Here is a 25992-nt window from a genome sequence, read left to right as displayed (position 1 = left end):
CATAGGCTAGTTCTGCTAACATGTTTTGCTGTTTTCAGTACTTCTATGTATTCAGTGACTCTTTTCTCTGGTTGCCATTCCCTGCACAAACTCATGCCACATTCTTTTGTTTAAGACATGGTGGTATGGAAGTGGGGCAGGTATTGGGCATGCTTGTGTAATGTGATGACCAGGTAGGAACATCTTCAGTAGATAAAAGGGAAGCACTGAATGTTAATGTGTACATATGAATATTAGAACCTGCTTATTAATATGGAGAAAATACATGCTATTTGTTTAGAAAACTTATTAATATTCCCTTAATATGTTTAAAAATGGTTTGTTCTAAAAGAGATGTTGAGTCTGGCCGGTGTGGCTCAGTGGTTGAGCATCGACCCATGTACCAAGAGGTCGCTGGTTGGATTCCTGGTCAGGACACATGCCCATGTTGTAGGCCCGATCCCCAGTGGGGGCATGCAGGAGGCAGCCAATCAATGTTCTTCCTCACTGATGTTTCTATCTCTCTTTCCCTCTCACTTCCTCTCTCTAAAATCAATAAAGGAAAAAAAATTTTTTTAAAGAGATGTGTGGAGCCTTTAGAAAACTTAGAATACAAAAATGAGAAATTCTTAAAAAATTTGTTCATAGGAACAATAGAGGTCCTTGCTAACTACCACTAAATGTAAATTTTAATTCTTTTATTTTATAATTCAGCTTTAAAAAAAACACACACAAAAGGAAAAAGTGAAAAGTAAATAGAATCATGATCTGCTTAATAAAAGGAGGAAAAAAAACACCATGGGAATTCACTCTGACTTAGAGTGCTCTATGGAGCCAGGCTCTTTTTCTTCCATTTTGCAACATGTGAAAGAGAAAATTGCTCATTGAACAAGTGATGCTGTAACTTTCTCAAGTCATGATTAAGAGACAGAAACGGTGAACTGGATAAAAAGAGTCACTGTTGTGAAAGCTATTAGAACGAGGGCTTAATTTCAAGAGAAATAGTGGAATTGTTGAGTCCAGGGGCCAATACTGGGGTTTCTGACAGCTAATTAAGGAGATAGAAGAATTATGTTTTTCTCCTTGAAGGCTGGACAAAATATAATGACAGAAACTGTAATGGCTGTTGTTAAAGAAATAAAGTATCAAATGTTACCAAGTTATTTATTTCTTTAAATTTAATTTCATTAAATATAACATTTCTTAAGACTACCATGCTTAGTTGGTTTAACATAATTGTTTTCTAAAAGGTTAAATGAATAAGCAGTGTATCAAGTTCACGTCCCTTAATCACATCTAAAACGTTGAATGTTTTTGTACTATTAAAGGTCAATAAAGCTATAACTGATGAGGCTGGAGGCAATAAATCTCAATAGCAGGACAAGCGCCTAGAAATGGCCTCTTGTGTGCTATTCCAAAGTACAAGAGCTTTGTGGGAAAACGGGAAATCTGAACAAAGTCTGAAATTAGTTAACAGCAATGTCCCAGGGTTTGTTAGTCTGGACAACGTACTATGTTTACATAGATGTTAACAGTAGAGGAACCTGGGTGAAGTGTACACCATAACTCTCTGTTGTATTTTTGCAACATTCCTATATGTCTAAAATTATTTCAAAATAAACATAAAATAAGTATTAAAGCAAATGTTAAAAAACCTGAAATCCACTGAAGCATTCTCAATCTGAAGCACAGACTCTACTGTGTATAAAGATGTATTACAAGTCATAGAGCAAGTGGGAATGTTTAGGAAAATATCCGAATAAGTATTTTTGATTATTTAGCATTAGTTATTACAATATTTTAAAATTTATATGTGTGTGATTTCTTTGCTTGGTCCTTGGAAATAATTAAGGAAAACTGTTCAAAAGTACAGTATATAATGTCTGGCAGGTGTGGCTCAGTGGTTGAGTGTCGACCCATGCACCAAGAGGTTGCCGGTTTGATTCCTGGTCAGGACACATGCCCAGGTTGTGGGCCTGATCCCCAGTGGGGGGCATGTAGGAGACAGCCAATCGATGTTCTCTCATGGATATTTCTCTCTCTCTCTCTCACTTCCCCTCTCTCTAAAATCAATAAAGGCAAGAAAAAAAAAAAGTACAGTATATGGATTGCCTCTAGTAACACAAAATCGTATTAGTAATGATCAACTCAGTTCAGAGCTAGCCCTTTAAGGTTATAGATACTTGCATTTCTGAAAGATTTTAGGAAAATAATACCCGTCTATTTAGGCAACATAAGAAATGAAACATTTATTACCTGAGGTACACCAATTTTCCTGCAAGCTTCTAGAAAATTCTCCACATTTCGTCTGCATTTTGCCATTGTTAATTTAGGCTGCAATGGAAGAAAAATGTGGTATTATTGGGAAGTTTTAAAAACGTTGCTAACTTTAAAAGCCATATGATCTGTTGCAACACTTGATTCTGCTAATAGCCTGAAAGTAACATATAATATATATAAGTGGGCATGTGTTCCAATAAAACTTTTTTACAAAAATAGGTGCTGGCCTTTGGCTTGCCGCTCTAGTTACATCTCCTGCCACCTGCACCTACACATTGTGCACGATCTATTCTGAACAACTTCAAATTCCTTGAATGTGCCATGATCTTCCTTATCTTTCAAATGTAGGAATACTGTGCTAGAATTCCTGTAATTTTACCTCTTCTGGGAAGGCTTTCCTGAACAATCCAGGCAGAATTAAGTGGTACATTTTTTTGTACTCCTACAGCACACCTCTTACACACCTCTCTTCTAACATCTACCACTGCTGGAAGTCACTGTTTATGTGCCTTTTTTTTTTTAATCCTCACCCGAGGATATTTTTCCATTTTTTGTACAGATAGAGTGGGAGGGAGAGAGAGGGAGAGAGAGAGAGAGAGAGAGAAACATCGATGTGAAAGGGACACATCGATTGGCTGCCACCTGCACGACCAACCAGGGCCGGGGACAAACTGCAACCGAAGTACGTGCCCCTAGCGGGAACCGAACCCGGGTCTCTCTGGACCGCAGGCCGACGCTCTAACCGCTGAGCCAAACCGGCCAGGGCATATGTGCCTTTTTTTTTTTTATCTCTAGTAGAATTGAAATGAAGGCAGGCACTATTCATGTTTGTATCTCTAGCATTCTGCACAATGCCTGCCACTGTATTTAATAAATGTCTGATAAAGAGCCAACATTCTTTAACATCATAAACTTACTACAGCTGGTGAGGGGACGTGAATACTTGGGACAGATCGAGGCCACACATGATTGGCCAAATGGCAAAGAACAACACCATCAGTTAGAGCTGCTCCAAGATCACAAGGCAGAGATACTTTCAACCGGTACTCAATATGCTAAAAGAACAGGGAAACATGTAATATATTAACTGAAGAATGGTTGACACATAGGAGATAAAGGAGTTACAATGGAATATATTTATTAAAAAATCAAGATAAAATACAAATAAGTTAAGTTTTATAATCCCTATTTTATCCTTCTATCTTAAGTCAGTAGGTTAAAGAGATCAATTACATATGCATGGCAGTCAGGCCACAGTGGTGCAAAATAAAACAAGAAAAATTATAATTTTCTGATTAAAACAAGAAAAATTATAATTTTCTGATTAAAAATACAAACAAAACTAGATTCTCTTTTAACTCCAAAATAAAAAAATACACACTATATATGATGTGTTATGTATAAATGAGTACATACATATAAATTATTATAACTTTATAAGAATTATTTACATGAGGCAGAAAAAAATTTCAAATGAGTAAGCCAGGGATTGAACTTTAAAGAATAACCCATCTAGTTTTCCCAGTAAACAGTTGAAAAGAACTTTCTTAATAGCAAAATTTATTTTACATTCATTACACAATGGGTACTTCTTTACTCTATTAAAAATCGTAAGTCATGTAAACAAGTGATTGCAGGATTACAGGCTATAACAATATCAATGAAAAAGTATAATTTCAGGGCAATGTACACACTTTCCGTAGCTGATCTATCGATTCCAGTTCTTCTTCTCTCTGCCTTGAATTCTGTCTTGTTATGGGATCTGTAGAATCAGCTGTAGGTGCAGAAGACGAAAGAAGGGGTGAAGCATGACCTAAAAAATATTAATTGGTAACACAGAAAAATGATTTGCCAATGTTGGAAAAATACCCTGATCCATCTGATCAAAGTTTTCTTGCAAGGAAAGCACTTTCTTTTTTTTTTTTATCCTCACTCGACATTTTTCCATTTTTTGTTCAGATAGAGTGGGAGGGAGAGAGAGGAAGAGAGAGAGAGACAGAAACATTGACATGAAAAGGACACATTGAGTGGTTGCCACCCGCATGACCCAACCAGGGCCGGGGACAGACTGCAACCGAGGCACGTGCCCTTAGCGGGAACCGAAACCGGGTCTCTCTGTACCGCAGGCCGACACTCCAACCGCTGAGCCAAACTGGCCAGGGCTATTAATTCATTTCTTTAAGAACACAGAAAACAGCTTTTATCAACAGAAAAATCTGAAAAAGAGCTAATTACAGAGAGGAGGAACATTCTCTAAAGCCCTAAAAGAATATTTGATTTGTTTAAACACGATAATCTCTTGTGTGCAGGAGGCAACCTATTGATGTTTCTTTCTCATATTAATGTTTCTCTCTCTCTCTCTCTCTCTCTCTCCCCCCAACCTCTCTGGAAAAATCAATAAAAAAATTTAATTAATTAAAAAATAAAAACAAATTCAAACAAAATTCTCTCTTTTTTTTGTATCCTCATCTGAGGACATTTTGCATTTATCTTCAGAATAGAGCGGGAGGGAGAGAAGGAGGAAGAGAGAGAAGCATTGATGTGAGAGAGACACATCGAGTGGTTGCCACCCACACGACCCCAACTGGGGCCGGGGACAAACTGTAACCGAGGTACGTGCCCTTAGTGGCAACCGAACCCGGGACTCTCTGGTCCACGGGCCGACGCTCTAACTGCTGAGCCAAACGGGCCAGGGCAAATTCTCTTTTAATGTCAGTGAGATCACAGATAATATGCAGAGTTTAAAACTTTTGCCAAGGTGACATCTCAGGGTGGAAGTTTAAAAGCACGTAACAGCCCTGGCCGGTTTGGCTCAGCGGTTAGAGCATCGGCCTGTGGTCCAGAGAGACCCGGGTTTGGTTCCAACTAAGGGCATGTACCTTGGTTGCAGTTTGTCCCCCGCCCTGGTTGGGTTGTGTGGGTGGCAACCACTCGGTGTGTCTCTCTCATGTCAATGTTTCTCTCTCTCCCTCCCACTCTATCTGAACAAAAAATGGAAAAATGTCCTCGGGTGACAAAAAATAAAAATAAATAAAGAAAGAAATAAAAGCACTTAACAGTTAATGTCATTGTATAAAGCCTCCTCCCTCTTTCAGTCACTACTTCCTACCTTTACTTGTTTCTGCCCTGACAGCTGCTCGGAAAAGGAAGCTTTCAGGGCGCTGGGCCTGGTTTCTCTGGATAGCAGCAGGAAAAGAACATGCAGGGGAATGAACTAAATCGGCACAGAAAGCAAATTAGATTAAAAGAGATGGGAAATCATCAAATATGTAATACATGTCACAAAAGTTCAATAAATGGGAAATAAAGAAAAAATCAAATTAAACATGACAATGATATAAAAGGATAATAATTGTGTTAATACAAAATCTGGTACAGAAAAGTAACTGACAGCAGGAAGTCTGCTTGTGTGTATTTTTAATCATCATGTTATTTTTGGTATATTAATAAAGACAGAATTAATGTTAATATATCAAATATATTCTCTTGCAAACCTATAGCACTGCTAACTCATGCTCAGTTGTTCATATCAAATGGCTGAATAGTTGAACTGGTTGAATTAAAAAATTGAAAACGTGCAAAAAGTTCCCAATTTTGTCTTATTTCTCATCTTAGAAATGGAAGCCACGGTTTTCTAAGAGATAATTTATCAGCCAAGGGGGTACTTGAAATACTGGGGGTGAAGGGACCACTATGTAAAATATAGGATTGTCTAAACATTATGCTGTATACCTAAAACTAATACAAGATCATATTGAATACAAACTATAATTGAAAAAAAAAAAAGTACTTCAGCAGGAAAATCCTGGTAAAGAATTATAATCTTGATGTGGTGAACTGCACCTCTGGGTCTATTACCTGTTTCTGTTGCAGGTGAACTTGATACAGCATTAGATCTGTCATCATTCTGTGGAGGAATAGAGATGTATAAATTATTATTATTCAAGAAGAGGTACTCTCCACATTTATGGAAACATTGTGATTATAAAAGAAAAAAACATGCAACTCTCCTTCAAATTGAGTCTAGAAATAAGAATTTGGTCTAATGAATTAATTTTTTATGTTTTTTACACTGATAAGAACAGGTACTATGCATGATCTTAGCCAAAAGGCCAAGAAATGATTATATGTGTTTTTTAAGGCCAAATTTTGTATTTAGTTCTATAGAATATAAGGTTTATGTATTACAGTCTCTAAAGACAGTCCTATTATATAACAAGCTTTTCCTGACCATGAAAACAGATTATCCTAAGGCAGAAAACTTTATTGGGAAATGTACACAGGAAAAGAATAAAATTTTATTTTATAATAGTTTTTTTTTTTTAATTCTTGCCCGAGGACATTTTTCCATTTTTGTTTGGGTAGAGTGGGAGGGGGAGAGAGGGAGAAAAAAACGTGTGTGAAAGGGACACATCGACTGACTGCCACCCACACAACCCCAACTGGGGCCGGGGACAAACTGCAACCGAGGTACGTGCCCTTAGTGTGAACCGAGCCCAGGTCTCTCTGGACTGCGGGCTGATGCTCTAACCGCTGAGCCAAACTGGCCAGGGCTATAGTAGTATTTTTCTAGTACAGTTTCTAAAGTATTCCCCTGTGTAGCTGTATTTCCAGACTAGTATTTGAATCCAAAATGTTTTAAATTCATTGAACAAAGGAACTATATAAAAAGGAGGAAGAGGTAGGTCAATTGGTATAAAGTTTACCTAAAAAAAACAAAACAAAAAAAGGAAAGGTAGTTAAGCTAATTTAAAAAGAAGTGCTGGTGCCCGGCCGTGTGGCTCACTGGTTGAGCATTGACCCATGCATCATGAAGTCGCAGGTTCGATTCCTGGTAGGGGCACATGACCAGGTTGTGGGCCCATCAAGAAAAGATAGAATAACAACAATTTTTCAGACCTTGACATCTAATTATACTCAGTAATTTAAATATAACTTTATGATAACTATGACACATTTTGGGAACAGAATAACTTTAAAACACACACACATATCTGCTCCCATGTTTTTTGTCCTTTTTAGTTTCAATAATTTCAGAAATCTTTTACTTCTAATTGGAGTTGGGTCAGATGAAATGGAATTTTAACTGCTAAAATAACTACATACATACACAGAAGCCATGCTGTTGAGTAAATTCTTAGACTGATCTGGAAGACAATTTTGTGGTAACTATTCCTTGGTTTGATACTCTTAGTCTGAGAATTAAGACTTAAAAGCAAGCTGCATTCTTGAGTAATGTATTACATCTTCCTTAGTGAAAAAGACAACACGTTCATCAAGTTTACAGATGACAATAAACTAAAATTAGAATGTTGAGAGGGAAAAAAAAATGTAAATAAATTAATTTAATTTAAAATAACAGGAACTAATAAAAGAAATAAAAGACTATCCTTACTTTCAAAGAATATAAAATAAGAAAGAGAAAGCTAGTTAGCTAATAAACAAGACCTGTTCAAAGACCAATAGCACAAACAGAAAAATTAAAAAAATAGAAGTTATTCCAGATATAGAGGAAAAATATTTTTTAAATATTTAAAAAGACTTATTAGTAGGAGTTGAAGGAGTATAATAATACAGTTAATATTAATAAGCAACTTTACTAGATGAGAGAAGGAAGAGCTGAAAAAAATTCCACTGAATGGCAGGAAATGTTCTCCACCTCCCAAAACACAAAAAGACAATCCACAGTTGGGTGTAATGAAAAAAAAAAAAAAAAAAGCCAGAATGGAGAAAAATTATCAAATGATGATTTTAAAAAAATGTACTTTTATTAAAATTATAAATCTAAGTGACTTGTATTCTAGGATACTAAAATAATTAGTTCAAATACTGGCAAGCCATTGCTAAATTTGAGAACTCTTGGAGAACTGAAGAGTAAAAAAAAAAAGGAAATTGACATAAACTCAACTTGTATGCCTGGTTAAGCAACAAAATAAATAAAATCATGCCTAAATATAATGTATATCTTCTGTAAAGTAACTGGGTATCAAAAAATAAAGACTAAATCTTTTAAAACTAATCATTTAACAGTGCAGTGCAGTATGTCTGATAGAAAGGTAGACTTATCACACAAATTTTGGCACATTCACATCCAGCCTTTCTCAACTATAATTCTTGGTAGAATAAGCCCCAATAATTAAAACATTTGAGAATTATAGTAGATATTGAGCAAATGAATATGAAAACAGAAAAAGCCAACCTAATGCTCAGTAAGATGTGAAAAACCTTTGTTTCATGCTCAGCACCAGGCGAGCTCTAATGAGGGATATATTTGTAGTGGGTGACTGTGGAGCCAAAATGGCAGAAAACTTGTGAAAGTTCATGAAGACTGACAGGCTGGGAAAAGCAGGTAAAAGGATCAGAGTTTATTAAGTGAGAAGACAAGGGTGGTGGCATTGTAACAGTTTTCAAATAAAAAGATTTCTTACATAAAGACTGCTATTTACTAGAAAATTTCCACTCTGGAAAGAAAAGAAGAAATAAGTGTAACCCACAGGAGGGTCGATAGATGTTAGAAAAGGAGAGGATCTTCTTTACAGTGAGAATTATTAATCATTTTTTATGTATCATAATGATAACAAACATGGAATTACCATCCCTAGAGGCTTTTAATAATATACTGCAGGTTCTTTATTTAGGCTTCCAGGCCATATGATCTCCATCACAACTATTCCAAGTCTGCTGCTAAGCACAAAAGCAGCCACAGAAAATACACAAACAAATGGGAGTGGCTGCGTACCAGCAAAACTGTTTACCAAATTAGATGTCCTGGGGCCATAGCTTCTTGATCCCTACTGTAGAGGGTTTTGGCAGTAACAGTTTGAGGACTGAGACTCAAATTATTTTGCACGTACATTAGATACTGGAGTAAATTTAATCTTATATATTAGTCAAAATAAATAATAACTCGTGATAAAAGAATAACCACTGATAATTAGACATTTCAATCAGACATTTCATGCAATCTTAGATTCCAGTTTGTTTGCTGTTAGACCAATCCAATGGAAAAGTTAAAACATCCACTACACACCACCTCCCCAAAGTTTCTGGTGAATTACAGCAACAAAAGATACCTTAAGAGGTGTGAAGGCAGAAGAATGAGGCAGGGTACCAGCACAGCCCACTTGATTCAACCCTGACAGCGACTAAATTTCAAAAGAGAAAGAAAGAAACAGAAGGCAGATTTATGTTAGCAAAATGTCAGGCAGGTCCAGTGGTATGACTCAGTTGGCTGGGCATTGTCCCGTGAACCAAAGGGTTGCTGGTCGAATTCCCAGTCAGGGCACATGCCCCTGTGGGCTCTCGCTCTCTCTCTCTCACTCTCTCTCTTTCCCTCTCTCCCTCCCTCTCTGTAAAAATCAATTAAAGAAATATATTTTTTAAATGTCAGGGAAAGCAGGCAAGCAGATCTGGTCAGTAAAATTAGAAAAGGAAAGGTCACTGACAAACTTTCAAATAGTTGACTAAGATATTAGTAGGGCAGAAAGAGAGTATTTTTTTGGAGAAAACGCCATAATTTAAAGACAGTTTTCCACCTGTTACAATTCAAATTATTTCAATACCTTATACCACATAAAGAAACAAAAGACATAATCTATTAAAAACAATTCTATTTAGAAATAAAATTAGAACATTTTTATCTTTTGGAAAATAGAATTGAAACTAATGAGGACTGTGTTGTTCCTATGACAAGAGAAAAAATACAGTCAAAGAGCTCATTTTAAGTGAGCAGAACCAGCATGAGGAACACTATTTTTTCAATATTAACCCAAAATGGATGTACTGTAATTGAATTTAATAGCTCTGATGTAAGAAGCCAGAGTATGAGAATTGTGTATCACACCTTAAGGATGAACCAACATTTCATTTCTGCCTCTGAGCAAGTTCAAATGACCTATAAGAGGTTAAGTAGAATTTTCCTTTTCTTTAAATCCTTTATCCATTCACCAGCTTACATACAATTAATTAGATATGTTAGAGGGAGTATTAGCATTTATTGTACACAATTTTGATTAGAGATAAAAGCTGCTCAAAACATGATAATTTTTTCATTTGGTAGGGAATGGAAATCAGAGAAGACAGGACTTCCACAAAGGATGCTGGATAAGAGTGTACCTACTAAAACAACAAAATGCCAAAGGCTTACTGATGTTAAAGGATTTATTAGTTAAATAATTTTAAGACATTTAAATTAGGATCACAAATATCTGAATCATGGAATAAATGAACAAGAACATGTGGGTGTGTAGAAAAAAGGTGTGTAGGTAGTCAATAAAATAATACAACTATTTTTAATGAGAATTTATAGATAGTAATATCTCCCCCCTCCACACACCCCAAAGCATGTGATATGCAGTGCAACATAACCTATCTTAAGGCAGAAAAAAGTGAAGAAATGTACCAAAGAACAAAACTGTGACAACAGTAATACAATGTGTATACTTTACCTGTTGAGATCTCCTTATAATCAAATGTACTGGAATTACTGTCAATTTCAAATATAAAAGAGCAAAAAGCCACTATGTTGGTAAAGAAGGAAAAAAGGAGTGGAGGGAAGAGAAAGCATCTAGACATGGGATATAGATGCAGATGGGACACAGATGAAAGCAACAAGAGCAGCCCTAAGAGAATGTTAGTATAACTGTTATTAAATATTACTAATATTATTTCAAGTTCTTTAAATCAAACTCAACATTTACCTTGCTATATATCATCAGACTTTTTCATCATGAAACTTAATGAGCATTATCAGATGCATAGCATTTACAGGTTCATTCAGGAAATATTTATTGAGCACCTACTATATTCCAGGAACTATGATAGGGACTGAGTATACATATGTAAATGCAACAGAGAATATCCCTGGACTCATGAAGCTTACAGTCTAGTAGTCTGATAAGGGAGAGATATAAAGTAATAAACACCTACCTAAAAAGACTATGAAAAAAAATTAACAATAGAGACATAAACTTCATTTGGGGGTGGAGAGTTTAGAAAAGCCATCTTAAAGATGTGACATTTGAACTGATATCAGATAGATGAGTAGGAATTAACCAAGAGGTATAAGCTGGGAGGGTTAGGCATTCCATGCAGAGGGAACAGCATTTGCAAAGTTCCTAGATAGGAAAGGGCTTGACAGATTTGAAAAGCTGAAAACTGATGGTATAGCATGAACCTAGAGATGAGATAGACAGTAGCCAGAATATGCAAGAGCTTACAAGTCACGTTAAGAAGTCTGAATTTTAGTCTATGGACCTTGTAGGCTGTGTTAAGAAATATGGACTTTATTTTATCATATGAAACCACTGAAGAGTAGTTTTGGGAAGATTAAAGGTAGCATTTAAAATATGACTTTTTTGCAGCGTTGGATACTATTTGGCACACAAAAATATGTGAGGCATGGCCCTTGCCTTTTTTTTTAAAAAAAAAATGAGAACAAATCCATTTTATTTATTTGCTTTTCAATATTTAAATCCTTAAGGGGTGCAGCATTTCATGAATTCTGTGTCCAGTGGCCTTAGCAAGGCGGTTGCTTCAGAATTTAACATGAACCATCCCATTTACGTGAGCATGAGTTCCCTTTCCCCAGATTACTCTGGTTTTGTTCCGTTTGCCACCAGGAGTCACTGTGTTGTTCTTTGCTTTGTACACATAAGCACATCTCTTGCCTAGATAGCATTCAGTTTCATCTTGAGCACCAACACCTTCGAGACCCCACTTATAGCCGACAAAATGGCCTTGGACCACAGCCTTACAGACACATTTGTCGTTATAGAAGTCATGTTCCCAGTAGGCCTCCTCAGGCTCCAAGATGGTGGAAAGAGTAAAGGCCATCTAATTTAGGTGAGACATGAATACTGATTAACTAAAATACAAGTGCATGTGTTTTGAAAAGTCTGAAGGCCATTTCACATTTCATGCTAAGGGGATTTTGTTGTTGTTTTTTCAAGTTCCACTTTTTCCTTGACAAAAAAGTTTGGGCACTCAGACTTATATCACTCACTATATGTGTTAGTAAATCTCATCTTTGGTTTCCTAAATTGTTTTCAATTATAGTATGGGAGGCAATAGCATGGTGTTTAATGAAGATTCTCAAGTCAGCCAGATCTAGATTTAAACCCAGCCTGGCACTTCCTAGCTATGTGACCTTGGACAAGTCCCATTCTGGACAAGATACATTCTGTGCCTCAGTAAAATGGTGGTAACCTTAACCTTAAGGTTGCTGTGAGGAGAGTATGAGATAATTCTGGTAAGATGTCTGAATCATCAAAGGCTCTCAATATTTTGTTTCTGCAGTAATTTAAATTATTTAGTTGCTTCTCATGCCAGTTAACTTCCAGAAGCTGCTGGTTATATTTATCTGTAAGATTGCCCAGTTAAAATGTACTTTTATCTATCTCAAAGGAAATGATGACTGCAGAACACACAGAAATTTGACCGGACAATGGAAATTAATGTACTAGGATTCTCATGCTGAAGTATGCAGTTCATGCAGTAGCATGCACAATGATGACAGTTACTAGCACATAAGACAGAGTTGGTATAGACAGCAGACTTTTGAACTGCTAGTTTTCAATACTACTGTGAAAAAAATAACATAAAACATGATGGGAAAGACACTTAATGTAAATGGTTAGAATTATCTATCAAGGCTGATTTAAGTAAAACTTTCAATAAAATTCTCATGTTATACTGATTTTCCGCTGATGAAACAGGCAATAAAAGTAAACCAGGTTTAAAAAGGATCAGTAAATAGCATTCCAATTTAATTTTTCCCTGGGTTTAAAAATGGGCATGGAGAGATAACATTGAGACGCAAGTAATTTTTTAAAGTTTGGGATTTTCGCCCTGGCCAGTTTGGCTCAGCGGTTAGAGCGTTGGCCTGCGGTCCGGAGAGACCCGGGTTCGGTTCCCGCTAAGGGCATGTACTTCAGTTGCAGTTTGTCCCCGGCCCTGGTTGGTTGTGCGGGTGGCAGCCACTCGATGTGTCCCTTCACGTCGATGTTTCTCTCTCTCTCTCTCCCTCCCACTCTATCTGTACAAAAAAAAAAATGGAAAAATATCCTCGGGTGAGGAAAGTTTGGGATTTTCAGTAGCTTGAGATGATAAAATAAGATGACAAATATACAGTGTGTAATTAGCATCATGGAGTAAAGAAATCCATTTAGCACACAGGTGACTCATAAGCTAAATTAATGATTAATAAAATAAATGCAGCTGGAATTAGAAATAACATTTGAAAAACTCCCAACACACATACAAAGCCAATATGGTTCTCAATGCAAATGCTTTACTTTTGAAAACATTAACAAACATTTTACTCATAGTTGTAGAATACTGGATCATTGGGTAAATCGTGAATAGTAATGTAGGAAAATAGTTCTAGCTATTTTGCAAAGCATTTAGTAATGATGCCCATCATGTTTTATGATATTTAGATACTTTCTGGATGAAAAATACAATAGCTGGTCTCCAATCTCTAGACACAGCAATTTAAAACTCCATTTGTGCAAGAGTCTTACCACTAACAAGGCACTATCATCAGTGTGTTGAGACCTTCTGGATGGGAAGGGACACTGGAGAGGTGGAGAAAATGAAGAAATGTCAAAAACAAACTCTGCACACATGTGACATATTTCACAAATACACAAGCAAAGAGACATATTAAGACATACTTGTGAAGATGCTAACATATAGGACCCCATTCAATATCATTTGGCATTCACATTCCATAATACCCAATAAGTTGGCTTTGAGTATAATTTTCTTCCAAAGAGCTTTAACGACTTCAAATATGATCTTACTGCCTAAAAACTTTCTAAAGCAAAGAGGGAACAGAGATTAATTATTCTTTGTTCACAGAAGAGAAAGCTGAAGTACAGATGGAGCAGTAACATAAAGAATTTGTCCTTTAGTGAGCCAGTGACAAATAAAAACAATCAACTCAAGAGTCATAATTTCTAGTCTAGGCATCTCTTTATTACCTTTCTCAGACAAGAGTATAATTGGAAATTTTAGAACTGTTATTTTCCTGAGAAACTTTAAATTTTAGATAATGAATTCTCTAGAATGACCATCAAGAAAGAAATGGGGGTGAAAAAAGGAAGAGTGTATTATCTAATGTGTATAATTATAATCAATAACATACACACTCAGAAAATGGGCAGTGAGGTTGAAAATACTATGCAGACTCTTTTTTTGTTCAATACTGACACTACTACCTGTGCTGGATATCCCTCTCAGGACTCTCTCTCACTACATGAAATGCTTCAACAGTGGATGAGGAAAATGATCCCTTTGGTGGGGATGGGGAGGAAAGTAAATAATCTTCAGATGGATGTATATAGTTTTAAAAAACCCCGATCTACAGATTCTGATAAACTCCTGAATTTTGTGAGGAAAAGAGAAAATGGCAATACTTTGATCATTGAAAACACATGATAATCACATGCCAAACATTGCATTTCCACTGCAATAAAAAATTCCAAAGTAAAGGTGATTATATAGACTTACCTCGCCATCTAAGGGGGGTTGTTGTTTTTGTGGACTGTGTGATGCTTTCTGCTATAGTCCCCCAGCCCCCCCCCCACCAAAGGGAACTTGACTAAACCACTAGAAATGAAAAATTCTATTGACTAAAATAATAATATTAATTTCTGTATCTCTTGTAGATAACATTTTTCTAGATTCTGATTAGAAGATATTGCTCTTTCCCTTAAATAGCTTACAACTAAAATGAGGAAAGGCAATAAAATAACATTATTTTCATGTCTATAAGCATCTATTTTTTAAAACTATGTTTTTTATATATACATGTATACAAACACACTCAAAAAGTAGTGCTCTCTCACTATATTCTCTCATTCTCTAATGGCTTCAGACATCACTCTAATACTAACAGCTTTAGCTCTTACCTATCAGCAAATTTCACATTTGCATATCAACTGCCTGTGGGCACACTACTGGGAAACCACATTCTCACCTTACATTCACCACATCCAAAAACAGTCACAATTTTCCAAATCAACTGGCTCCTTTTCCCAATTTGCTAATTTCTGTTATTATATCAAATAACAATATTATAACATCTGTATAGTCAGTGCTTCACAATGTGTTCTCATATACAGTATCTCAAGTGATCTTTCTTTTTACTCTGTGAGATAAACAATCATTAAAGATAAGAAAACTGAGGATAAGAAAGGTTATGTGATATATGCAATGTTGAAAAATTGATCAGGAGCATAAACGAGATTCATACCTATGTATTCTGACCCAAAATCCTACATTCTTCCCACAATGCTACACTCCTATTAAAACCTTTTATTTTGGCCTCAAAATCTTTCTTTGGGACTTTTCCTCCCAGCTCATCTTCAATGATTTAGTCCACACTCACTACACATCTATGTACAAGACATAATGATGCTTCTCTTGAAATCTCTCTCATAATTTTTATTTTATATTTTATCCACACCGGAGAACATCTTTTTTTTTTTTTGCATTTATCTTTAGATAGAGAGAGAGAGAAACATTGATGTGAGAGAGACACATCAACTGGCTGCCACCCACATGACTCCAACCGGGGCCGGGGACAAACTGCAACTGAGGTTCGTGCCCTTAACAGGAACCAAACCCAGGTCTCTCTAGTCCACGGGCCGATGCTCTAACCACTGAACTAAACTCTCTTATAATTTTTAAAATTCACTTTGGTGGTAGGGTGTGTAGCACTCCCCATACTAATAAAAGTATTATCTGTATCCTTAATAATTCAGAAATAGTTAATATTTAACAGTTACATGTTATACGTATAAGGAAACTAAAGGCACAGAATGGTTCAGTAACTTTCCAAATGTAAAGTACATACTGAGAAGCAAAGCAGGATTCAAATTCAGCTATTTCTGATTCTAAGCTCTTACCACTATTCAACAATGCTTCTCCTTAGGAACCTTAGAAATCATCTCATTTTATGCCTTTATTTTGCACCTTAGTCTAATTACTGCAATTATTCTCCATTTCGGTATGCTCCTTCTTTCTTTTAGTCTCTTTCTAACATATTCAACACCAACAGATTAGTTTTCAGAAGTATCTTTCTTCTCATGTTTTTCTCCTGCTTAAGAACTTATAATTATTCTCTTCTGCCTAACAGATCAAGATCAAACTCTAATTTGACACTGAATCAAGAGTGTCTACAATGTGATTATCTCTTACTAATTACATGACTTCTCCAGAAGGCAAGCTAAATGAGTTAATTTATTTAAAATGCATAGAACAGGACTTATGACACTGTATGAGTTAGCCATTAGTTATTAAGGGTCAATATAACATTGTGGTCATAGAATAGGATTTGGAGCCAGTCTGTCTTTTTGTTCTTTAGAAACTGTTTCTTTTCCATCAAACTTATTTCCATTTTTTATTCAGCCTGTCTTGATTAGAATCCGTGTGCTGCCATATACTAGTTGAATATTTAATCTTAGGCAAATTATCATCCTCTCTGAGTATCAGAAATCATAATTATTATAGGCTGACATTAAAAAAAATTTATCATGTATATGGTACTTAAAGAAGATGGTCTTCGGTTAGAGTTAAGAAACACAGGAGAGCCCTGGCCAGTTTTCTCAATGGTTAGAGCATCGGCCCGCGGACTAGAGAGTCCCAGGTTCGGTTCCCACTAAGGGCGTGTACCTGGGTTGCAGTTTGTCCCCAGCCCCAGTTGGGGTTGTGTGGGTGGCAACCACTCGATGTATCTCTCTCACGTCGATGTTTTTTTCTCTCTCTCTCTCTTCCTCCTTCTCTCCCTCCCGCTCTATCTGAAGACAAATGCAAAAAATGTCCTCAGGTGAGGATAAAAAAAAAAGAAACACAGGAGAACCCTGGCTGGTTTGGCTCAGCTGTTAGAGCGTCAGCCTGTGGCTGAAAGGTCACAGGTTTGATTCCTGGTCAACGGCATGTACCTGGGTTTCAAATTCGATCTCTGGCCCGACCAGGCCATGCAGGGGGCAACCAATCTATGTGTCTCTCTCATATCGATGTTTTTCTCTCTCTCTCTCTCTCTCTCTCTCTCTCTCTCTCTCTCTCCCCCTCACTTTTTCTCCCTCCCTCCCTCCAACTCTAGCTAAAAATCAATGCAAAAATATCCTCAAGAGAAGACTGACAAAAAAAGAAAAAGAAACACAGGAAAGCATTTGGAAGACACAAGTGATTCATTCATTCAATCATTCACTTAACAAGTATTTACTGAGCTTTACTATAGGCTAAGATCTGCTCAGATTTAGGAATATAGCAGTGAATAAAGAAGACACATGTGGTTCCTGTCTTCATGGAAGTTACAGATAAATGGGAGAGACAGATATTAAACAAACAAAAATACAAACAATTATTTAATTATGAAAAAAATATCCAAGGCATTTCAGAAAGGTAAGATTTAAGCAATACAGGCAAAATAATGAACCAGGTTTAGAGGCAACTACAGAGGCTGTAAAATGTTAGGAGAAAGAAAAAAGAAGTATTAACAGGAGTTAATTGAGTAGGAATGGAGAGCATAGAAAGGAAAGAATCAAAGATGACTCTAAAGAGGCCTGTGAGTATCACAAATTTTGGTATTCAGTAGAGTGAGGAAGTTAGCTGGGTTAGGTAATAGTTTACATTTGCATAGCACTTTCCCGGTCATAATATTATTGACCTTTACTAATGCACTAGAGATTGAGAAAATGGCAGCTGGACAGTAAAGTGATTGCTAATTAAGAGAAGAGACTACTGTCCTAAGAGCAAAATCCTAACTTCTAACTGTCCTAAGGCCTATCAACATAAGGAAAATTAATCTAACCACAAGTAGGAGACAGTTACATTTACTTAAGATTCCTTATATAACGAAAAAAAATGATGACATTTTAATTAAGACAATAAAAAATGATAGCCTCAGAAAAACAAATTAACAATTCTAAGAAACTTTAGGACTATAACAGAATGACTTCAAAGGACTCACCTTGACAAAGTCCAGGACAGCATCTCTCTGAATCTGCTTGGTCTTTATTTTTTCCTCCTCATACTGTAAGGCAGCAAGCTGTGCCTCTCTCCGAGCGCGCTCTACTAATTGTTCTCTTCTCCGGTGAAGTTCTAAGTCTGTATGTGATACCTGAAACAAAAGTCAGTTTGGATATGCAAGTGGGGATAAAGATCAACTTATCAATTTAGGGAACTATTACCGACCCAACTTGTACTTTGCAGTCACTTAACATTTCATTAAATGTGTTTATGAATAACTTTTTTCTCATTTTTGCACTGTTTTTATATGTCCTATAAAGTCATCATGTGGGTCAGAATTTATTTTTTGTCTGGTATCTAAAAACACTGTTAGCAAGTATCAGGTGTACATGTTATATTAACTGTATGACTGAGGAGAGTGAAGTTTATAAATATCTGGCAATTAATATAATAATAATTTAAGTATTATAAAAGAAGAAAACCATCTTAGTTAGAAATTATTTTTTACCTGATTGTGACTTGGTGATAGTGACAAGAAAGAAGATGGCTCAACTGGAACCCTAACCCATAAAAGAAAAAAAAAACTTTTGATAAGAGAGACAGATATATAAAAGACAAGTGAAATTTCATTGTTAATGTAGCTTTCTACTAATCAACAGGTAAACTGTCTAGTCAGCACTGAAAGACTAAATAAATTTTGTAAACTCGAGCCCAAGTCATTAAATTAAGCCACAGGAATACCTGATGTCTCCAACTCATGTTTCACGTGATGATATCACTGATCAAGCTATAGACAGCTAACAACTGTCTATGATCAGCCAATGCTGACAATACAGTTATTTGAGATCACTTTTCGATCAGTATCATTTCTTTATAGCACAAATAACTATTATCTTTTTTACTACCATGACTGAAACAAGATACATGTAAATGGAGATGTTTTATATACAAAGTCACTTATCAACAGAAACCTGGAATACTACAGAACCTGTAACTGTACATGTAAAGCACTCCTACTCCTACCTTCAACTGAGGAAGCGGTTTTAATAACAAAAGTAAAGACACTGTTGGTTTTTATTTCTAAGACAATAATGAAACCTGATCTGATGTTTAAAAAATAGTAAAACTTGTCTCTCAGTTTTATTAGTGTTAATTCTTATGGTTTGGTATTTATCTTTTCCCTGAACTGGATTTACTGTTTCAAGTCTCTGTTATTCATCTGTGTCTTTAAAACTAACAATGTTACAACAGCAACTTTTTGACATTTTGGACCTGAAATTTTAAACTATAATTATTAGCCAAAAGTTTTTAAATTCTATATTGCTTTTAATAGAAATTAATAAACTTTACAAAACCTAGCATGATGCTATCATCTCTCCTGAACTATATTGCCATTCAGATGGTAAGTAAACCCTTTCTTAAAAATATAATTTAAAAAATGATAATTTTTGATAGTTCTTTTTTTTTTTTTTTTTTTTAGGAATATGTTTTTATTGATTTTTTAGAGAGGGAGAGATAGAAACAGGGATGTGAGAAATAAATATCGATTGGCTGCCTCCTGCACGCCCCCCACTGGGGATCGAGCCTGCAACCTGGACATGTGCCCTGACTGGGAATCGCACTGGGACCTCTTAGTCCATGAGACAATGCTCAACCCACTGTCACACTGGCTGGGCAATTTTTGTTAGTTTTAACTTTATATTTACTTAATCCATCTTAGCAAATAACTATAAAATACTTAATAATTTACCATAATTTATCTTTTTACCTTTATTATCCCCCAGGCAGGTAGTGTCTATGTGTGTGTGGAAGGGGCAGGTGGGGAGCAATGTACATGGTGGGTGTGAGGGGAGGGAAGGAGAGTTGAGAGAAAAAAGTAGGCAACTTTTTTTTCCAGCAATGACTAATGAGCAATTAGCAGTTTGTTAAACTGACTCAATTTTTTTAAGTCTTTGTAAGTGGAAGACATAAGATTTTTTTTGTTTAAGACAGGTCTTGGTAGCCTGAGAGTTGTCAGTCACTTCAGGGTGATTTTGTTTTTCTGGGTTCTAATGAACAATTCCATTTGAATACAAACTCTAGGAGGTCAAAAACTTTGACTAAAGTACTTGGTACACAGAAGTGGCACAAGGATATTGAGCAAATATCTAACTAAACAAATGAAGTACAGTTGACATTTGAACAATGTAGTGGTCTTGGAACCAATCCCCTGTGGATAATCCCTACCCCCTACCACAGTCAAAAATCTACATATAACTTCTGACACCCCAAAAACTTAGTTGTCCCTCAGTATCTATGGGAAATTAGTTCCAGCCCCCACCCCCAGTGATACCAATATCCACAGATGCTCATGTCAATGACGTAGATTAATGCATGAAGTTGGCCCTCTACATCTGTGTACTCCCAACCGTGGATCAAAAATAGCACAGTAATTTATTGAAAAAAATCCATGTAGCCCTGATCAGTTTGGCTTAGCGGTTAGAGCGTCGGCTCTCAGACCAATGAGTCGTGGATTCGATTCCAGTCAAGGGCACGTACATCGGTTGCGGTTCATCCCTGGCCCTGGTGGGGTCGTGCGAGAGGCAACCAGCCTATGTGGCTCTATCACATTGATGTTTGTCTCTGTCTGTGTCTCTCTCTCTCCCTCCTTCCCTCTCACTCTATCTGATAATAAGCAGAAAAATATCCTCGGGTGAGGAATAAAAAAAAGAAAAAAATCCATGTAAAAGTGGACCTGTGCAGTTCAAACCAGTGTTTTTCAAGGGTCAACGGTATGCACTGATCAGAGAGCTTAACTGGTTACTGAGCTCCTATTCAAAGACTATACTAAGGTCTAGTGATTTGAAACACCCAACTGAACGTACAGCTGGCCCTCTGTATCAGCAGTTTCCACATCAGGATTCAACCAACTTTTTTTTTAATTAAATGTAAATTTTATATCATATGTTTCCATTTGGTTTTTATTGGTTTTATTGTTAAAGATTTTTATTGCTTTTGTCATCTGTTAACTATTTAAATATACTTAAAATGTTGGTGCTTCTGTTCTACTTCATATGGCATCTATTGTTTGGTTTGCTGCCCCCTTTTTGAGGTGATTATACCTCAGGAGTCTAATATCATGTTCCTTGGTGGTGTCAGTTATTCTGCTTGGTATCAAAACCAAGTCAAAGTCAAGGTCTTGAACAATTCCTCAGGGTGAATTTAAAGAGAGAGGCAGAATATCTGAAACCCCAGAAGCACTGTATGTTCCTCTTTTTTTAAAAAAATGTTTTTATTGATTTTTTAGACAGAGGAGAGAGAGAAACATTGATGAGAAAGAAACATTGATTAGCTGCCTCCTGCACGCCCCCCACTGGGGATCAAGCTTGCAACCTGGGCATGTGTTCTGACTGGGAATTGAACCATGACCTCTCAGTCCATGAGCTGATGCTCAATCCACTGAGCCCTCAACAACCAATTTTTTTTTATCCTCACCCGAGAACATTTTTCGGTATTTTGTTCAGATAGAGTGGGAGGGAGAGAGAGAGAAACATCGACGTGAAAGGGACACATCGAGTGGCTGCTATCCACACTACCCAACCAGGGCCAGGGACAAACTGCAACCGAGGTACGTGCCCTTAGTGGGAACCGAACCTGGTCTCTCCAGACCGCAGGCCAACGCTCTAACCGCTGAGCCAAATCGGCCAGGGCTCAACCAACATTTTTAATCCATGGGTGGTTGAATCTACCAGTGTGGAACCCAGGGACACAGAGAACCAACTCAAACTTGCACATTTTGGAATCTGAAGAGGTCCTGGAACCAATCCCCTGTGGGTAATGAAGTACAACTGTAATCATGGCTTCAGTTTCTAGCACTGTGGCAGATTAGGCACTCTGAATGATTCTTCCAATGAAAACAACTAAAATGTTGAATAAAATAATTATTTTAAAATCCACTACTTTGAGTAGCATGACAATAAAGAACCAACAGCTTCTAAAATAAAGTAAAAACAGGCCCTGGCCGGTTTGGCTCAGCAGTTAGAGCATCGGTCCTCACACCAAAGGCTCTCTGGTTTAATTTCCAGTCAAGGGCACATACCTGGGTTGCAGGTATGAACTCCGGCCCAGTTGGGGTCCTGCAGAAGGCAACCAATCGATGTGTCACTATCACATTGATGTTTCTCTCTCTCTCTCTCTCTCCCTCCCTCCTACGCCATCTTAAAAAGAAAAACCAATGGAAAAATATCCTTTAGTGAGGATTAACAACAACAAAATAAGTAAAAACAGGAACTTTTTTTTCTTTTGTTAATCCTCATCCAAGGATATTTTTTTCATTGATTTTTAGAGAGTGGAAGTGAGGGAGGAGGAGGGAGAGGGGGAAGGAGAAAGAGAAAGAGAGAAACACTGATATGAGAGAGACACGTTGATTGGTTGCCTCCCACGTACACCTGGTCCCGGGCTGTAGATGGAACCTGCAACCCAGGTACATGCCTTGGCCAGAAACAGAACCCAAGACCCTTCAATGCATGGGCCAATGATCTAACCACTGAACCTCACCAGTCAGGGCTGACACTTTGGTTTGATAGGCAGATTTTTGGCCTCTATGATCTCCACACCTAGTGTTACTCCAATGAATACAATACACTTAAAGGTTACTCATCAGCTGACCTTAAAATGGGGAGATTACCCAGGTGGGCCTAATATAATTACATGGGCCCTTAAAAGGAGAAGAGGAAGGCAACTGAGTTTATGAGATGCAGCTGAAGGGGAAATCAGACAGATTTAAAATGTGAGAAGGATCTGGCCCATCAATGCTGGCTTGACAAGGAGTCACAAGCCAAGGAATGTAGGTGGACTCTAGCAGCTGAAAATGACTCCCAGCTGATAACCAATAAGATAACAGGAACCTCAGTCTGTAACTGCATGGAACTGAATTCTGCCAGCAACCTGTATAAGCCTGGAATGGGATTCTCCCCCAGGGTCTCCAGATAAGAATCCAGGCCAGCCAACACCCTGACGTCAGCCTTGCAAAACTCTAAGCAGAGAACCAAGAAAATCCTATTTAAATTTCTATCCAGCAGAATTGTGACATAATAAATGGGTGTGTTTTAAGCTGTTAAATTTGTGATGATCTGTTACATAAGCATTAGAAAACTAATACCTAAAGCAATTGAGCAAAAAAAATGTGGCTTTCACTTTGAGAGTTTCTCCTAAGCCCTGGAGATTTTGAACTTTACTTATGATAAATGTAGGGACTAAGAAGGCCAAGAGATAGAGTCTAGGTCCACCCAAAGTGGGAAAATGTAATAGGAAATCCCTGAATAAAATTGGATTATCAGAAGATCACATACTCAGTATAAGTAGACATGGCAAATAAAAAGCCATTTTGAGATAAATTTCAAAGATAATAAAATTTAACTAAATCACTATGAACTGACTGATAAGACTATAAAAGGCCACGTTATGAATTTCTTTAATTATTCTCCTCATTTTCTTTATCCATCTATATCTCAGTCCCCTAAACAACTAAAATATCCTGTAAAATATAAGTAAAGAACTATGTATGACACTTCTACACAGTAAATATACTATTGTTTAAGAACAGGTATGTAAAGTCTACTGCTTTAAGAGTTCATAAAAACAGAGAGGAAGCAAAAAAAACCATAGGCTGGGAATTTCACTGAGCTCTCTTTATACATAAATCCATACTATATCACTATAAAATCTCATTGTAATTAAATATCTTCAAATCAAATAATTTTAGGTGATGCTTTAGGTGATCTGAATTTAGAATCAATAAATCAATTTTACTTGTTTTGCTACTGACATGAGCACAAAGGTACGTTATCACTCTAAATACACAATTATCTAAAACACACAGTATCTAAATGTCTTCACGATACATAGATCTATACGAAACTAAAATTATTTCATGCTTTTTATTGAGTGTTAAAACAGAAACAAATGAATTGAATTGGTTTTTCAAACCTGTTCTGATGTGAATATCTTCTCATGTCTTCTGTTTTTTGAAACTCCCTCATGGGTACTGGCTTTATTGGTGAACTCTACATCAGAAAAGCAAAAATAAAGCAATTTAACATATGTATCCAGAACACTGTGATTACACAGTTCACATTCAACTTGACATTTAAGGAATACATATATTAAACTAAAAATATAATGGAATCTTCAAATGTGAATTTTTATGTTTAAAGCCTTATAGGCTATCTTACTGCTTTGGTAAACACAAAATTACTCATAATCCAAAATGTTTATTTTATTTTCAAAAAAATAGATTTCCTTCTCACTATATAAATTATAGTGGCCTTACAGTATAAATGAATGATAAGATGTTAGAGTTGGAAAGGATCTTAGAGGTCATCTAATACAACCTTCCATCTACAACAGAAATTCCTACCTACCCTACCCTGCCTTTTATTCAGCTTCTCTTGAGTATTTCTAGTAATAAAGAGTTCGTTGGGCAGATCACATTTCTTTACCTCTTCATCATCACAAATTGTTACTCAGGTTAGTCATACATATAGCCCTGGGAATGTTGGTGAGATATCAAGATAAAGAAAAAAGTAATTTCTTTTTATGGTAAAATATTAATTAAAAGATAAATATTTACAATTTAATTTATTTACAAGCTACTGTGTAAACATTTCAAAAAATATTATTGAGGAAAATTAAACTGACTTAAGTAATATGGGCCATATACTGAAAAATAAAAGTATAAATCAAAGGTAGAAGCTTGCAGGTTATCACAACATGTATTTTGTCAAATGAAAATCTATAGAAATAATAAACACCAAAAATAATAATCAAAAATAGGTATTGTTGAAGGGAAAGAAAACAACTTATCTAAAAAGTATGTTTAAAAGCCAAATGTGCCCTGGCCGGTTTGGCTCAGCGGTTAGAGCGTCTGCCTGCGGTCCGGAGAGACCTGGGTTTGGTTCCCGCTAAGGGCATGTACCTCGGTTGCAGTTTGTCCCCGGCCCTGGTTGGTCATGCGGGTGGCAGCCACTCGATGTGTCCCTTTCACATCAATGTTTCCCTCTCTCTCTCTTCCTCTCTCTCCCTCCCACTCTGTCTGTACAAAAAATGGAAAAATGTCCTCGGGTGAGGATAAAAAAATAAAAAAATAAAAAAAATAAAAGCCAAATGTAAAACCAGTTATAGTCTAGCTCCAAGAAACAGGTACAACATACATAACTAGAAAATCTTTGGTGAGTTATTCCAAAGACCTAAAGCTAACTACTCCCTTAAAGTCTGGGCATGAGGATCATATAAAATGAGATACAATTTTAGAACCCTGATGAGAGAATAATTATTCTAATTTCAGTGAATATGGCTTTAAAAAACAATAAAAATCTGCCTGGCTGGTATGGCTCAGTGGGTTGAGTGTCATTCCATGGACTGAGAGGTTCTGGTTCAATTCTCGGTCAGGGCACATGCCTGAATTTCGAGCTTGATCCCTGGTGGGGAGCATGCAAGAGGCAGCCAACTGATGTTTCTCTCTCACATTGATGTTTTTATCTCTCTTTCCCTTCCTCTCTCTCTAAAAAAATCAATAAAAACATATAAAATAAAATAAAAATCTCTCCTAGTATCTTATCAGTGACTTACCCTGTTTTACACTACAATTATCTGAAATTATTGCAAGAGCAGATGAAATGTTCACAATAAAATGAATGTGACTTTGGCTTATGAATGATCATATTCTAGCCCTGGCTGGTTTGGATCAGCAGTTAGAGCTTCAGCCCGCAGATCAAT

The 25992-nt window shown here is 36.5% G+C and overlaps 1 protein-coding gene and 1 pseudogene across 24 annotated transcripts in view; both read right to left on the bottom strand.

Moving 5' to 3' along the window:
- The window catches only part of LRCH3 (leucine rich repeats and calponin homology domain containing 3), a 107063-nt gene that overhangs the window by 15289 nt on the left and 65782 nt on the right, over positions 1-25992 (bottom strand). For 4 of the 24 annotated variants that reach the window (XM_036242294.1, XM_036242284.1, XM_036242279.1 and 1 more), the window contains exons 10-19: positions 24205-24281; positions 18746-18797; positions 18239-18388; positions 13782-13835; positions 9333-9404; positions 6118-6166; positions 5369-5473; positions 3954-4072; positions 3177-3314; positions 2236-2313 (exon numbers count right to left, since the gene is read on the bottom strand). In XM_036242294.1, coding sequence (XP_036098187.1) covers positions 2236-2313; positions 3177-3314; positions 3954-4072; positions 5369-5473; positions 6118-6166; positions 9333-9404; positions 13782-13835; positions 18239-18388; positions 18746-18797; positions 24205-24281 — 894 coding nt within the window. Of the gene's footprint in view, positions 1-2235; positions 2314-3176; positions 3315-3953; positions 4073-5368; positions 5474-6117; positions 6167-7429; positions 7558-9332; positions 9405-13781; positions 13836-18238; positions 18389-18745; positions 18798-24204; positions 24282-25992 lie in introns of those variants that run through there. The other 20 variants (XM_036242293.1, XM_036242285.1, XM_036242289.1 and 17 more) reach the window with 18 other exon arrangements.
- Positions 6276-6383, bottom strand: LOC118618048 (annotated as a pseudogene).

This window comes from Molossus molossus, unplaced genomic scaffold (genome assembly GCF_014108415.1).
Source record: "Molossus molossus isolate mMolMol1 unplaced genomic scaffold, mMolMol1.p scaffold_m16_p_5, whole genome shotgun sequence".
NCBI classification, from domain to species: Eukaryota; Metazoa; Chordata; class Mammalia; order Chiroptera; family Molossidae; genus Molossus; species Molossus molossus.
The sequence above is the reverse complement of the archived record's forward strand: the minus strand, read 5'-3'. Positions and strand labels throughout refer to the sequence as shown.